This window comes from Orycteropus afer, unplaced genomic scaffold, assembly GCF_000298275.1.
Source record: "Orycteropus afer afer isolate SDZICR_OR568_19922 unplaced genomic scaffold, OryAfe1.0 scaffold00105, whole genome shotgun sequence".
In the NCBI taxonomy this organism is placed as follows: domain Eukaryota; kingdom Metazoa; phylum Chordata; class Mammalia; order Tubulidentata; family Orycteropodidae; genus Orycteropus; species Orycteropus afer.
The window spans coordinates 8,501,554-8,513,550 of NW_006921692.1; the positions used below are offsets into that span (position 1 = coordinate 8,501,554).

The window sequence follows — 11,997 nt, forward strand, 5'->3', positions numbered from 1 at the left end:
ATTTCTGAGGCAGTATCACTACGGAAGTAGATTGCCCCATCTTCCTTCCAAGGAGTGGCTGGTGGGTTTGAACCGCCAGCCTTCTGGCTAGCAGTCAAGTGCCTTAGGCGCTATGCTACCAGAACATTTAGAGTATTAGATGTAATTTTTACATAAATTACTAATAGTTCTAATCATCCAAGGCAAGGCACTTATTATCAAATAACTTCAAATTTAATACAAAGAAGGAGAAAATAAATTTCCTTAAATTCAGTGTTCAAGGCTCAACACATAAGTATACACACAAGTTTCAAAAACTGACAAACTGTATTCTTTAATATAGGCTAATGTGAAGGGGATTCTTAGCTAATAGAAAAAATCTTGGAGACAAGAATCCAAGAATCTTTACATTTGTTCTAGATTGTTAAATAGGAATTATATGCAAAATTGTTGTCAAAAGGGCACATGACCCAAAGAAAATAAAAACTAATGTTAAGTTTAGCTCCTTTTCAACTTGCCTAAAACAAGAGTGAAAGCCTCAAATATTTGTTGATGCAAGTTCAAAATATAAACAAGTTTGGAACTTATTAAATGCTCTAAAATCAGTATTTTTGGTCCAATTTTTTCAAAAGTTCATCACAAGTCATTTTGATCTCTTTTACTACCATACAACATAATCTTGTTTCTTTATCTTTTGAGTATATTTAGCCTACAACAATGGAATTAAGAACTTCTAAAAACCACATCAAATCTTTCAGTATCAAAGTATTAATTAATTCATTACGTAAAAATGCAAAATCTTATGGTTTAAAACAATTCAAATAACATCTTTAATAATCAATAGTTTATCACAAGAATCTGTTTTACCATACACAAAAACTATCAAACTCTTGTCATATTTAAAGAACTAAAATGTCTAAATTACATTTTATGGGCTCCAACGTGCCTCAAATCTTTGAGATGTGCTTTAATGAACAAATATTTGGTAGTAATTAATTTAGTCTTATGTGTCTAATAAGGATAAATAATGACAAGGTACTTTATTTTAAGTAATAAACCCACAATACAAGCCCATTTTTACCTTGCATTTCTCTAAATCTAGTTTTAGGAAGTGTTAAAATTAATAGTATTTAAATAGGCCCAATTATGTAATTTCACAAGCGCACAAACATAAATGAAAGAATGTTTGCAGCAGCTGAACAGCAAAAGACTGAAAACAACACAGCATTCTGTAGCGCACTAATAAACACAGTATTTATATAATGGGAGGTTCTGCAGCCATTAAAAAGATAGAAACGAAAATTTCTATTTTTAGAAATGAAATGACCTCCCAGCATATACCCTAACATGAAAAAAGTGTGTTGCTTGTTCCATTGTGTGTCTGTGTGTTTATGTGTATCTGTGTGTGTGTGTGGGGGTTGGTGAGAGGCATACATACAAACACCAAACTTTCAGAAATATATAGAACGAACATATAGTACTGCTTCTAGGGAAGGGGACAAAGATTTCGACTTTTATACTATATGCATGCTTTTAATTAAAAATAAAACACCAGTTTCTCAATGCTAAGCAACACTTTAGAAAGAGCAAGTAAACATAGAAGTACCTGTCATTAGTAAATTATAAGCTTCCTGTTTGGAAATCTTCCCATGGAACCATCTTTAAAAGAGAACAAATCTGTTATGTAAATCACAAGGATTTTTTTCACTATTATCCTATGACAAAAACTAAACAGCCAACAGCAATAATAATGTTTAACTCAAGCTGACATAAATGAAATAACTGCAAAAGAATTAATCATAAATGATCTTATTCCTGTTACATTTATTTTACTACAGGTATGCACTGCTTAACATCCCAATACATTCCGTAAAATAGGGCATATGCGATTTGGACACTATGCAAACACTGTATCATACACAGGCAGTTCCCATTGAATCTGCAGTATAATACATAGTTAAATCCCGTAAGGCCTATTACATTAAAACCTTTTGAGATCCCACTGGATACAGCCTGAGATATGGATACAGCTGGCCATGCCAAGTGTGTGGCTTGGGACTACACTTAGCAGCCAATCAAGACACATGGGGGAGGAGGATAAGAAGGGGTGGAAAGAGGTGACCACGGGAAACAAGCATGTAGGTGCTAGGAGTGTGGCTGCTGGTGGCCCGGCTGCCACCACTCTGCTGGTGTCGCAGGGGCTACCTGATCATGTGTACCCATGGCCATAGCCTGGAACCTAGAGCCCTCAAGTGCCTAGGGCCTGCCTCCAGTGCCCACAACAAAAGTAGAGAAGACACAGAGTAGACACTGCCTTGTGCTGAGAGTGAAAGGCTGCATGCTGTTGGGCCAATGAATGATGCAGAGGAAGTGAAGGAGGAAGTGAAAGAGGCAGCTGAGGGGACTGGGATGTGCCAGGGAACCCCGCTGCTCATTCACTCTGGGGTACTGGAGCCTTTAAAACAATTGGAGGGAAATAATAAACAAAAGGAAAGCTGCTTTTCCTTAAGAAAAAAAAAAAACAGAAACTTATGGAACCACAAACGTATATGCGGTCAGACACTGCCTGACAGACATTAAGCAATACATACCAGTACATTTTGCAAACACATTATAATGGTTAATTTCAATAAAATATAGAAAAATTAGAGACTTACAAGTACAAACTACAATTTTTGTATTAATTATAAATACAAAAACAGCAATTATTTTAATCCTGATAATGAAAACCTGTTGTGTATTTATTTCATGGTTAGCTTTCTTTCTTTTTGGGGTGGCAGGGTGGCTGTCGGGAGGCTGAAAGAAGAGTAATTGTACAGATAGAGCTTATTCCAGAATTACTGGGGGAGGGAGAATTAATGAATTCATTTTTCTCAAAATGAATTTTGATAAAAGTTTTCTCTTCAAATAAAATCAAGTGCTGATGCATATATACTTCACTAAAAGCCAGAAAATAAGATTTGAGTGTTGGGATAAGTAAATACCAGGATCAAGAACTGAAGGGAAGAATGCATTTGAACACTCCTAATTGCATTTGAACAATTACACTGATAAAACCATACTGCTAAAACTTCGTATTTTACTTTGTATACCTAAAATAAACCTCTAGAAATTGTTATAAATAACATTAGTCAAGATCCATAGTATATGATAACTAAAGTATTTAAATTTGTCTTAAAATGAAATATCTGGTTTGCAAAATTAATCACTAGTAATTAAAGTACTTAAAATCTTCTCTTATTAACTTGAAAGATTATATATTCTGTTGATTAATAATACTTAATACCAAGCTGACAACTTTATTATCACCTCTCTACTAGTTTGCCATATATTTTTATAGTCTATATTATTTTTAATAATGGCTCAAAGAGTAAATTAGAGAAAGTAAATATACTACTAAGACTAAAACACATATATGCTCTAAAATTCAATGTTACAGGTTTAGAGATTGCTCACACTGTTTGAACAGTGAGGTTATTGCTTTATGGGGAAAGTATTAAAACATAATTGAATTTTTACCTTTTCAACATGAACAAAACATTAAATTTCTAAGCTCTCTAACTCTAACCTAATCAGTAACTCATTAATTCAGATTTCCTAGGACTTCCATTGTGAATTATTAATAATATAAAGCTAGTCTACAACAATTCCAGCAGTTCAGCTGCCTTGAAAGGTAGTGAGATTCTACATTGCTTTTAAGTACAGGCTAAATGACCATTTACTACAAAGGCTAGGGTGGGATTTCTATATTCTGGGGAAGAAACAACTAGAACACCTCTAAGGCCAATTCTACATGTTTATATTTAGCATGGGGGGTGGAGATTCAATGGCAGTTGGAAAGGCAACAGATAAAGTTTAGAGACCAAGGAGATTTTTAGTATAAAAAGACAGCCTGAAGCCAAAACAATAGTATCATTTTCTGAAAGGATTAGATTTGAGTTTCATTCATTGAGATATTTACTACCTACATATAAAATGTATGCATTTCAAGTACATAGTTTGCACCACTGACAAAAAGGAGTCCCTGATCTTAAGAAATCCCCATTCTTATTTTTTAAAAATACTGTGTATCTATAAAAAACTAGGTAGAAAATATACTAAATGCAGTGATAAATATGTGCTAAGGCATTCTGGGAATACCAGAGAATGGCACCAATTATGCAAAGTGTAGGGGAGATGAAAGAAGATTTCTTAGGAAGAATGTCAAATGACCTGAGTCTAAGCAGGAACTAGGCAAGCACAATGGAGAGTAATTTTGAACTAGAAGCAGTACTAGCAAAGATAAAGAGAAATGTAGCATAATGCATTCAAAGACCTACAAGCTGGAGAGTGGAGTATAAAACTAGAAATGGCAAGAAGTCAGACTAGGGAAATAACAGTAAGTGGTTAAATGTCGGAGGTTTTTTTTTCGTGCTCTGGTAAGATGAAGATGGTGGAAAATTAGTCCAGGATAAAAAGTTAAAAAGTGATACAATCAGGTATGTGTGATATATAGATGATTCTGGCAGCTAGTGAAACAAAAGGTTTGAAGAGATTAAAGAGTCATAAGAGACCAAATTTGGAAGTTACTGCTTTATGAAATACTGCTAAGAAATGAAAAGTGCCTGCACAATATACTTCTTTGAGAAGAAGGAACACGTTTTAGGAGATTTGTAGACTTAGAACCTACATCATGAAAATAGGTGGCTGGAAAAAAAAAAAAGTTGTACCATTTATTCAACCCAAAAGGGCACTTGTGGATATTACTGAGGACACAGCATAAAAAATGATCCTTTTCTACCATAGTTCCCATCTTAAAAAAGTTAAAAGGGTAGACCATGAGAACCTCAGGCTACACGACCTTGAGATCCAAAAAACTAGATGGTACCCAGCAACCAATGCCAACCACACTTGGAAAGGGATCAAAATTGGAGATCCTGTGTGGGGAAAAAACATGGAACAAAATTAAAGAACATAAAAAAGACCAAGGTTACTGGTCAGAGACTGGTGAAACCCCTAACACTATGGCCTCTAATCACCCAAGAGGCCTGGAATTGAACTCACTCCTGTTGGCTTAACTTTCAGCCAAACAATAAGCCTGTAAACTGAACAAGTACTCTGGGGAGCTGCACTCCTTAGAACAACCAACCATGGGAGATCAGAACAGCAGCACTGGCACAGGGAGAAAGCACGGGAGGCAGGAATGCACAGGTAAAATGGACAAGGAAAGGGTAACAATAGGGAGGAAATAGAAATAGAGCTATTCCACTGTGGGGATTGTAATCGATTTCATGAAACAAAATCCATAAACTACTGAATGGAAAACTATCTGCTCTGTAAACCTGTCCCAAAATCACAATAAAAAGTAAAAAAAAAAAAAGAAGAAATGAAGAAGGAATAAACAATTACATAAAATAAGTAAACAATGCAAAGCTTATGCTAAACAATAATACCACTGTGATTCCTTCTTCTGAAATACCAAAATTTAGCTTATACTAAATACCAAATATCAGAAAGATGTTCACCTGTATTTTATTGACTATGCAAAGACATCTGATTGTGTGGATTATAACAAATTATGAATAACCCTGCAAAGACTAGGAATTTCAAAACATTTAATTGTGCTCATCTGTGGATAGACCAAGAGGCAGTTTTCTGCACAGAACAAGTATAGTTTAAAATCAGGAAAGGTTTATGTCAGAATTGTATCCTTTCATCATACTCATTGAATCTGTATAATGAGCAAAAAATCCAAGAAGCTGGATCATCTGAAGAAGAACACAGCATCAAGACTGGAGAAAGGGCTCATTAACAACCTGCCATACGAGGACGGCACAAACTTTCAAAATGGATTACACTTCAACATAAACATACAAAAATCTTCCCAGCTGGAAAAATAAGCAGTATCATAATAAACAGGAAAAAAAAAAGGAAGGTATCAAAAGTATTCTTTTTTATTTGTATGCACAATAAACACCCATGGAACCAGCAGTCAAGAAATCAAAATTATCGCATGGGGCAAATCTGCAAAAGATCACTTTAAAGTATTAAAAAGCAAAGACCTTTGAGGCCTAAGGTAAACCTGATCCAAGCCATAGGATTTTTAATTGTCTCATATGCATGTGAAAGCTGGACAATAAATAAGGAAGACAGAAGAGGAAATGATGCATTTGAATTATGGTGCTGGAGAAGAATACTGTATATACCATGGACTGCCAGAAGAACAATCTGTCTTGGAGGAAGTACAGTCAGAATGCTCCTTGGAAATAAGAATGGTGAGATTTCATCTCATGTATTCTGGATATGATATCAGGAGGCACCAGACCCTGGAGATGGACATCTTGCTTGGTCAGAAAAAAAGAGGAAGACCCCCAGTGATATTAATTGACACAGTGGCTTTAAAAACTGAGATCAAGCATAGCAACAACAGTAAGGACGGTGAAGGACTGGGCTCTGCTTCATTCTGCCATACCTGGCTCACTATGAGTCAGAACCAACTCAACAGCACCTAACAACAACAAATACCAATGGGGAGAAAATTATAAAGTTCAGAAAATGGAAGAATCACAATGGTATTAAAAAAAAGATTCTCAATGAATGTGGGATTTATACTTTATGCTGTAAGAAATTTGGCTGTAGCTTTAAATTTTTACTGGCATTTCATCTATTTTTTGTTTTCTTTTTTAAATTAATCTGCACTATTATTTAAAACAGGGAATGTTCTCATAAAAATACCGGTTTCTAGTTTCTCTTGAAAATCAGAAGGATTTCATAACAAAGAAAGCCACATTCTTGCACACGTTAATTAGACAAAGCGGTCATCTTACAACAGGCAAACACTTTCTGGTTTCCCATTTCCCACAGTCTTTCTTAACACCATCAGTGAATGTTATCTGCCATACATATATCATCATGCTTGCTGTGCTGTTTTCTTACAGTAGAGAAATAGTTCATGTACCTTTTCTCTATTGAAAGGGGGAAAAGAAGAAAAATCAAGATTATTGTGTTTAGAGAAAAACAGGAATACAGTTATCCAATCCACTTCATTTGCTTATATTATCTGTCTGACTCCTACAGGCATTAATTAGAATTTGCAAGCCCTGATACAGGCAGTGGGAGCCCTCGAGGTAATACAATCAAAAGGCACTGTCTCACTGATGGAACCTAATTACAGCTACATGGAGTAAGAAGGAAAATGAACTCAGAAAATGTCTCACGTATGTCACTTAAGGAAAGGTACAACACACTGCCGTGGAGTCGGATCTGACTCATAGCGACTCCTCCTCGGAATTCCAAGGTGGTATCACTATGGAAGTAGATTGCCCGACCTTCCTTCTGAGGAGTGGCTGGTGGGTTTGAACTGCCAGCCTTCTGGTTTGCAGACAAATGCGTTAGGCACTAGGCCACGAGAGCTCCTTAAGGAAGGGTGGGTAACTAAATAAGGTGACTTCAAATGGAAGTATTCAGTTTAACATACTTATGTTGTAAAGGTTAGAAACAGAAAAAGCAAACACCTGAGAGGCAAGTCTTAAATTCCATCTATAAATGCTGAAATGTAAGACAAAGATATTCCACTGAGAAGATATCAGAAGATGAGAAGTCTTATTCAAATGATGTGAATGAGCTAGAATTGAGATTAAGGGTTAAGGTTGTTAAAAGGAACGTTTATATATAAATAAATGCCAAGAGGGATGAGGACACTAAAAACTGGTCTTCAAGGATAATAATAAAATTAGAGCAAAGCTTAAATGTCACATGCAGTGATTTCCCATAAAAGGTTATATTGGTTAGAGTTAATAATAATTTCTGGACTATAAGAGAAGACTGTGGGAAGTAGTAGGTATTAATACCTGGTCTTTGAATGAGCCCTTACTAAGATGCCAGGTCAAAAAGATTATAAAGAGAAAGTCCTTGTAGAATCTTATTAAAATGGTGCAGAATCATGATCTTGGGAAAAAGTTCTCTGAGAAGACAAAAGACAAAATCTGAATGGTAAAAATACATAAAAGATTTGGCTATCACAACAAGAAACACTAAGGAAAAAATCAGTAAGAAATAAATAAAAATGTGAGGAATTATGATATTTATAATGTCATTAATTTTATCAAAAGACTTTAGTTTGGTGACATAAGAATGACACATACGTCTATTAATAAAAAATAAGACTTTCTTATTAGGTTATTAATACTTAGACATCATTTCCCTGAGGAAAGTAAACAAATTTAAGTTAATCCAAAAAGTATTAATTTTCTTTTAAAATACGTTTTGGCTAAAGTTTCCCAATTAGTAAGTTTATAGCATATATATATATTTCCACCCCCTTTTAATGATTAACAGAAACTCACATTTTGCCTTCATGTGGATCTTCTTCCCGGCCCTAAAGGGAAGACATTAAGACAGTATTTTATATAATTACCTATTATTCTACTCTGATTAAAATTAATAAAAAGCATATATTAAAATATATTTCCATATTGCCCTTCATATTTATGTATGTATATACCACAAAAGATGTTTCTGCCATTGAAATGGTTTCTAAAGCTCTCTCCCTTACTTTGCTCCCCCCATGCCATTACTTTAATACAGGCCCTTTTACTTTCTCCTTAAAACTATTACAGTAACCCAACTGGTATAATTAACTCTGTGCCCCATCTCCCACCACTCCAATCTGTGCTCTATATTAAGAAAAACAAATTTTAAAATTTCAATCTTTAATACCTCTCTACCCACAACCACTGCCCATGGAGTCCTTTCTTACTCTTAGTTATCCTATAAATCAGAGCAGACCTGCTGCCATAGGGTTTCCGAGGCTGTAATCTTTCCAGAGGTAGACTGCCAGCCACATCTTTCTCTCACAGAGCTGCTCGTGAGTTCGAACTGCCAACCTTTTGGTTAGTAGCCAAGCACATAACCACCTCACCACATACTGCCTACAATTCCTTAATCTGCAACAAAAGTTGCAGGGACTCATACATCTCAAATCTACCTTTCCTGTCTTATGTTACCAGTTCCCTTAAGATCACACATAATTGCATATTGGCAAATCTATATTCTCTCACCAGTCTAGCTTGTACTTATTCCCAAACTGTCGTCACCACCACCTACTGTCTCCTACCTCAGACAAAAAGAGTAAACCATCTAGGCAAGATGTATTTCAAATGCTACTTCCTCAGTGAGACATTCAAAGCCACTATAAAGTAAATATGACCTTACACTTTGAATCCAAAATATGCCTTTCTTTTTTGATCTTTAGAATTTTATCTTACTCTATTCTATATATTCCTAATATTTACAATGTTGTTGTTAGCTTTGGATCAGCCTCTGATTCCAGCAACTCCATGAAGGACAGAAGCAGACCCTTGTAATTCAGTGTTTTCACTGGTTGATCTTCAAAAGCAGACTGCCAAGCCTTTCCTCCTAGTCTACATCTGTCTGGAAGCTCCACACCAACCAGTTCAGCATCACATCAACACACAAGTCTCCACTGATACAAACGGTGGCTAGCTTGATTCCTTGCCCCCAAATCAAATTCCAGTAATGAAGGTGAAAAATTCTCCCACTGAACCACAACTATTTAAGACACACTAGCATTCTTCATTATAGAAGGCCATAATGTTAAAGTGTTAGCTAGTCTTTGTTAACATTACTCACATCCACACCATTCCATTTTATATCCTAAGCACCAGCAGCACAGTGCAAGACACAAAATTTTCAGCAATACTTTTGAACATGTAACCCTAGAACCTAGCACCAAGTTTTCATCGAAAAGAAAAAATGAATGAGTAGACAAATAGTTGTTGTTATCATGTGCTGTCCAGTCAGCTCCAACTCATAGCAGCCCTAAATAAAACAGAACAAAACATTGCTTTGTCTCGTGCTATCCTTACAATCTTTGTATGCTTAAAACCCATTTTTACAGCCAAAGTGTCAAACATATTTCTGACAATATATTGTTGTTGTTGTTAGGTGTGGTTGAGTTGGCTCCGACTCATAAGGACCCTATATACAACAGAACAATACACTGCCCGGTCCTGCACCAGCCTCACGATCCTTGCTAGATCTGAGATCATCATTGCAGCCACTTGTTGAGGGCCTTCTCCTTCTTCGTTGATCCTCCACTTTACCAAGCATGACATCCTTCTCCAGGGAATGGTTCCTTCTGACAACATGACCAAAGTAGGTGAGATGAAGTCTGGCCATTCTCACTTCCAAGGAGCATTCTGGCTGTACTTCCAAGACAGATTTGTTCGTTCTTTTTGCAATCCATGGTACTTTCAGTATTCTTCGCCAACACCACAACTCAAAAGCATCAACTCTTCCTTTGGTCTTCCTTAATCTTTGTCCAACTTTCACATGCATATAGGGCAATTGAAAATACCATGGATAGGATTGGGTACATCTTAGTCTTCAAGGAGACGTCTTTGCTTTTCAGCACTTCAAGAGATCTTTCGCAGCAGATTTGCCCAGTACAATATGTCATCTGATGTTCTGACTGCTTCCATTGGTGTTCACTGTGGAACCAAGTAATATGAAATCTTTGACAACATCCATCTTTTCTCCATTAATCATGATGCCGCTTACGGTCCAGTTCTGATGATTTTCATTTTCTTCATGTTAAGATGTAATCCACACTACAGCCTGTGGTCTTTAACATTCATCAGTAAGTACTTCAAGTCATGCTCACTTTCACCAAACAAAGTTGTGTTGTCTGCATATTGCAGGTTGTTAATGCATCTTTCTCTGACAATATGACAATTCCCAAAGCCCTGGTTTTTAAGATTTTCAAAACAAAAATTCCAATAAACCATGTCATACTTGTTACTGTTGTTGTTGTCAGGTGCTGCCTAGTCGGCTCCAACTCATAGCGACTCTATGTAACAGAACATAACACTGCCCAGTCATGTGTCCATCCTAAAACTCATTGCTGTATTTGAGCCTATCACTGCAGCCACTGTGTCAATCCATCTTGTTGAAAGTCTTCCTCTTTTTTACTGACCCTCTATTTTATCAAACATGATATCCTTCTCCTAGGATTGGTCCCTTCTGATATGAACAAAAAGCCATTCTCACTTCTAAGGAGCATTTCACCTATACTTCTTACAAAATAGAATATTTGCTCTTCTAGCAGTATATGGTATTTTCCATTTTCTTAAATGCATCAATTCTTCAGTCTTCCTTATAGTCACTGTCCAGCTTTCACAAACTTATAAGACCAATGAAAGTACCATAGCTTGGGTCAGGTGAATCTTAGTCTTCAAAGTGACATCTTTACTGTTTAATATTTTAGGAAGGTCTTTTGCAGCAGACTTGACCAGTTGCAGTAAGTCCTTTGACTTCTTGACTGCTGCTTCCAAGGCACTGATCATGGATGCAAGTAAAATGTAATCCCTTGAAACTTCAATCTGTTCTCCATTTATCATGTTGTTGACTTTCAGTCCTGATGTACAGATTTGTTTTCTTTATATTGAGGTGTAATCTATAATGAAGGTGTAGTCATTCATTTCCATCAGGAAGTGCTACAAGTCATCTTCACTTTCAGCAAGCAAGGTTGTGTAATCTCCATATTATATGCAGTTAATGAGTCTTCTAATCATGATGCTGCATTCTTCTTCATATAGCCCAGCTTCTCAGATTATTTGCTCAGCATAAAAATTGAATAAATATGGTGAAAGGAAACAACCCTTATGCATGCCTTTATTGATTTAAAACCATGCCAGTATCCCTTGTTCTACTCAAATGACTGCCTCTTGTCTATATACAGGCTTCTCATGAGCACAATAAAGTGTTCTGGGATTCTCATTCTTTGCAACGTTATCGATAATTTGTTATTATTTCCACAGTCGAATGCCTTTGTATAGTAAATGAAACACAGGTAAACATCTTTCTGGTATTCTTTACTTTCGGCCAATATTCATCTGACATAAGCAATGATATCCCTTGTTCCACATCCACTCCTGAATCAGACTTGCATTTCTGGAGGTTCCTTATCAATACACTGCTGCAACCATTTTTGAATTAAAAAAAAAAAAAAAAAAAAAA

The 11,997-nt window shown here is 36.0% G+C and overlaps 1 protein-coding gene across 1 annotated transcript in view; it reads right to left on the bottom strand.

Annotated features, from left to right (window-relative positions):
• RASA1 (RAS p21 protein activator 1) overlaps positions 1–11,997 on the bottom strand; it is a 196,979-nt gene that overhangs the window by 60,514 nt on the left and 124,468 nt on the right. The window contains exons 6-7 of the mRNA XM_007943392.2: positions 8,304–8,335; positions 1,586–1,638 (exon numbers count right to left, since the gene is read on the bottom strand). Of these exons, the coding sequence (XP_007941583.1) occupies positions 1,586–1,638; positions 8,304–8,335 (85 nt within the window). The remainder of the gene's footprint in view (positions 1–1,585; positions 1,639–8,303; positions 8,336–11,997) is intronic.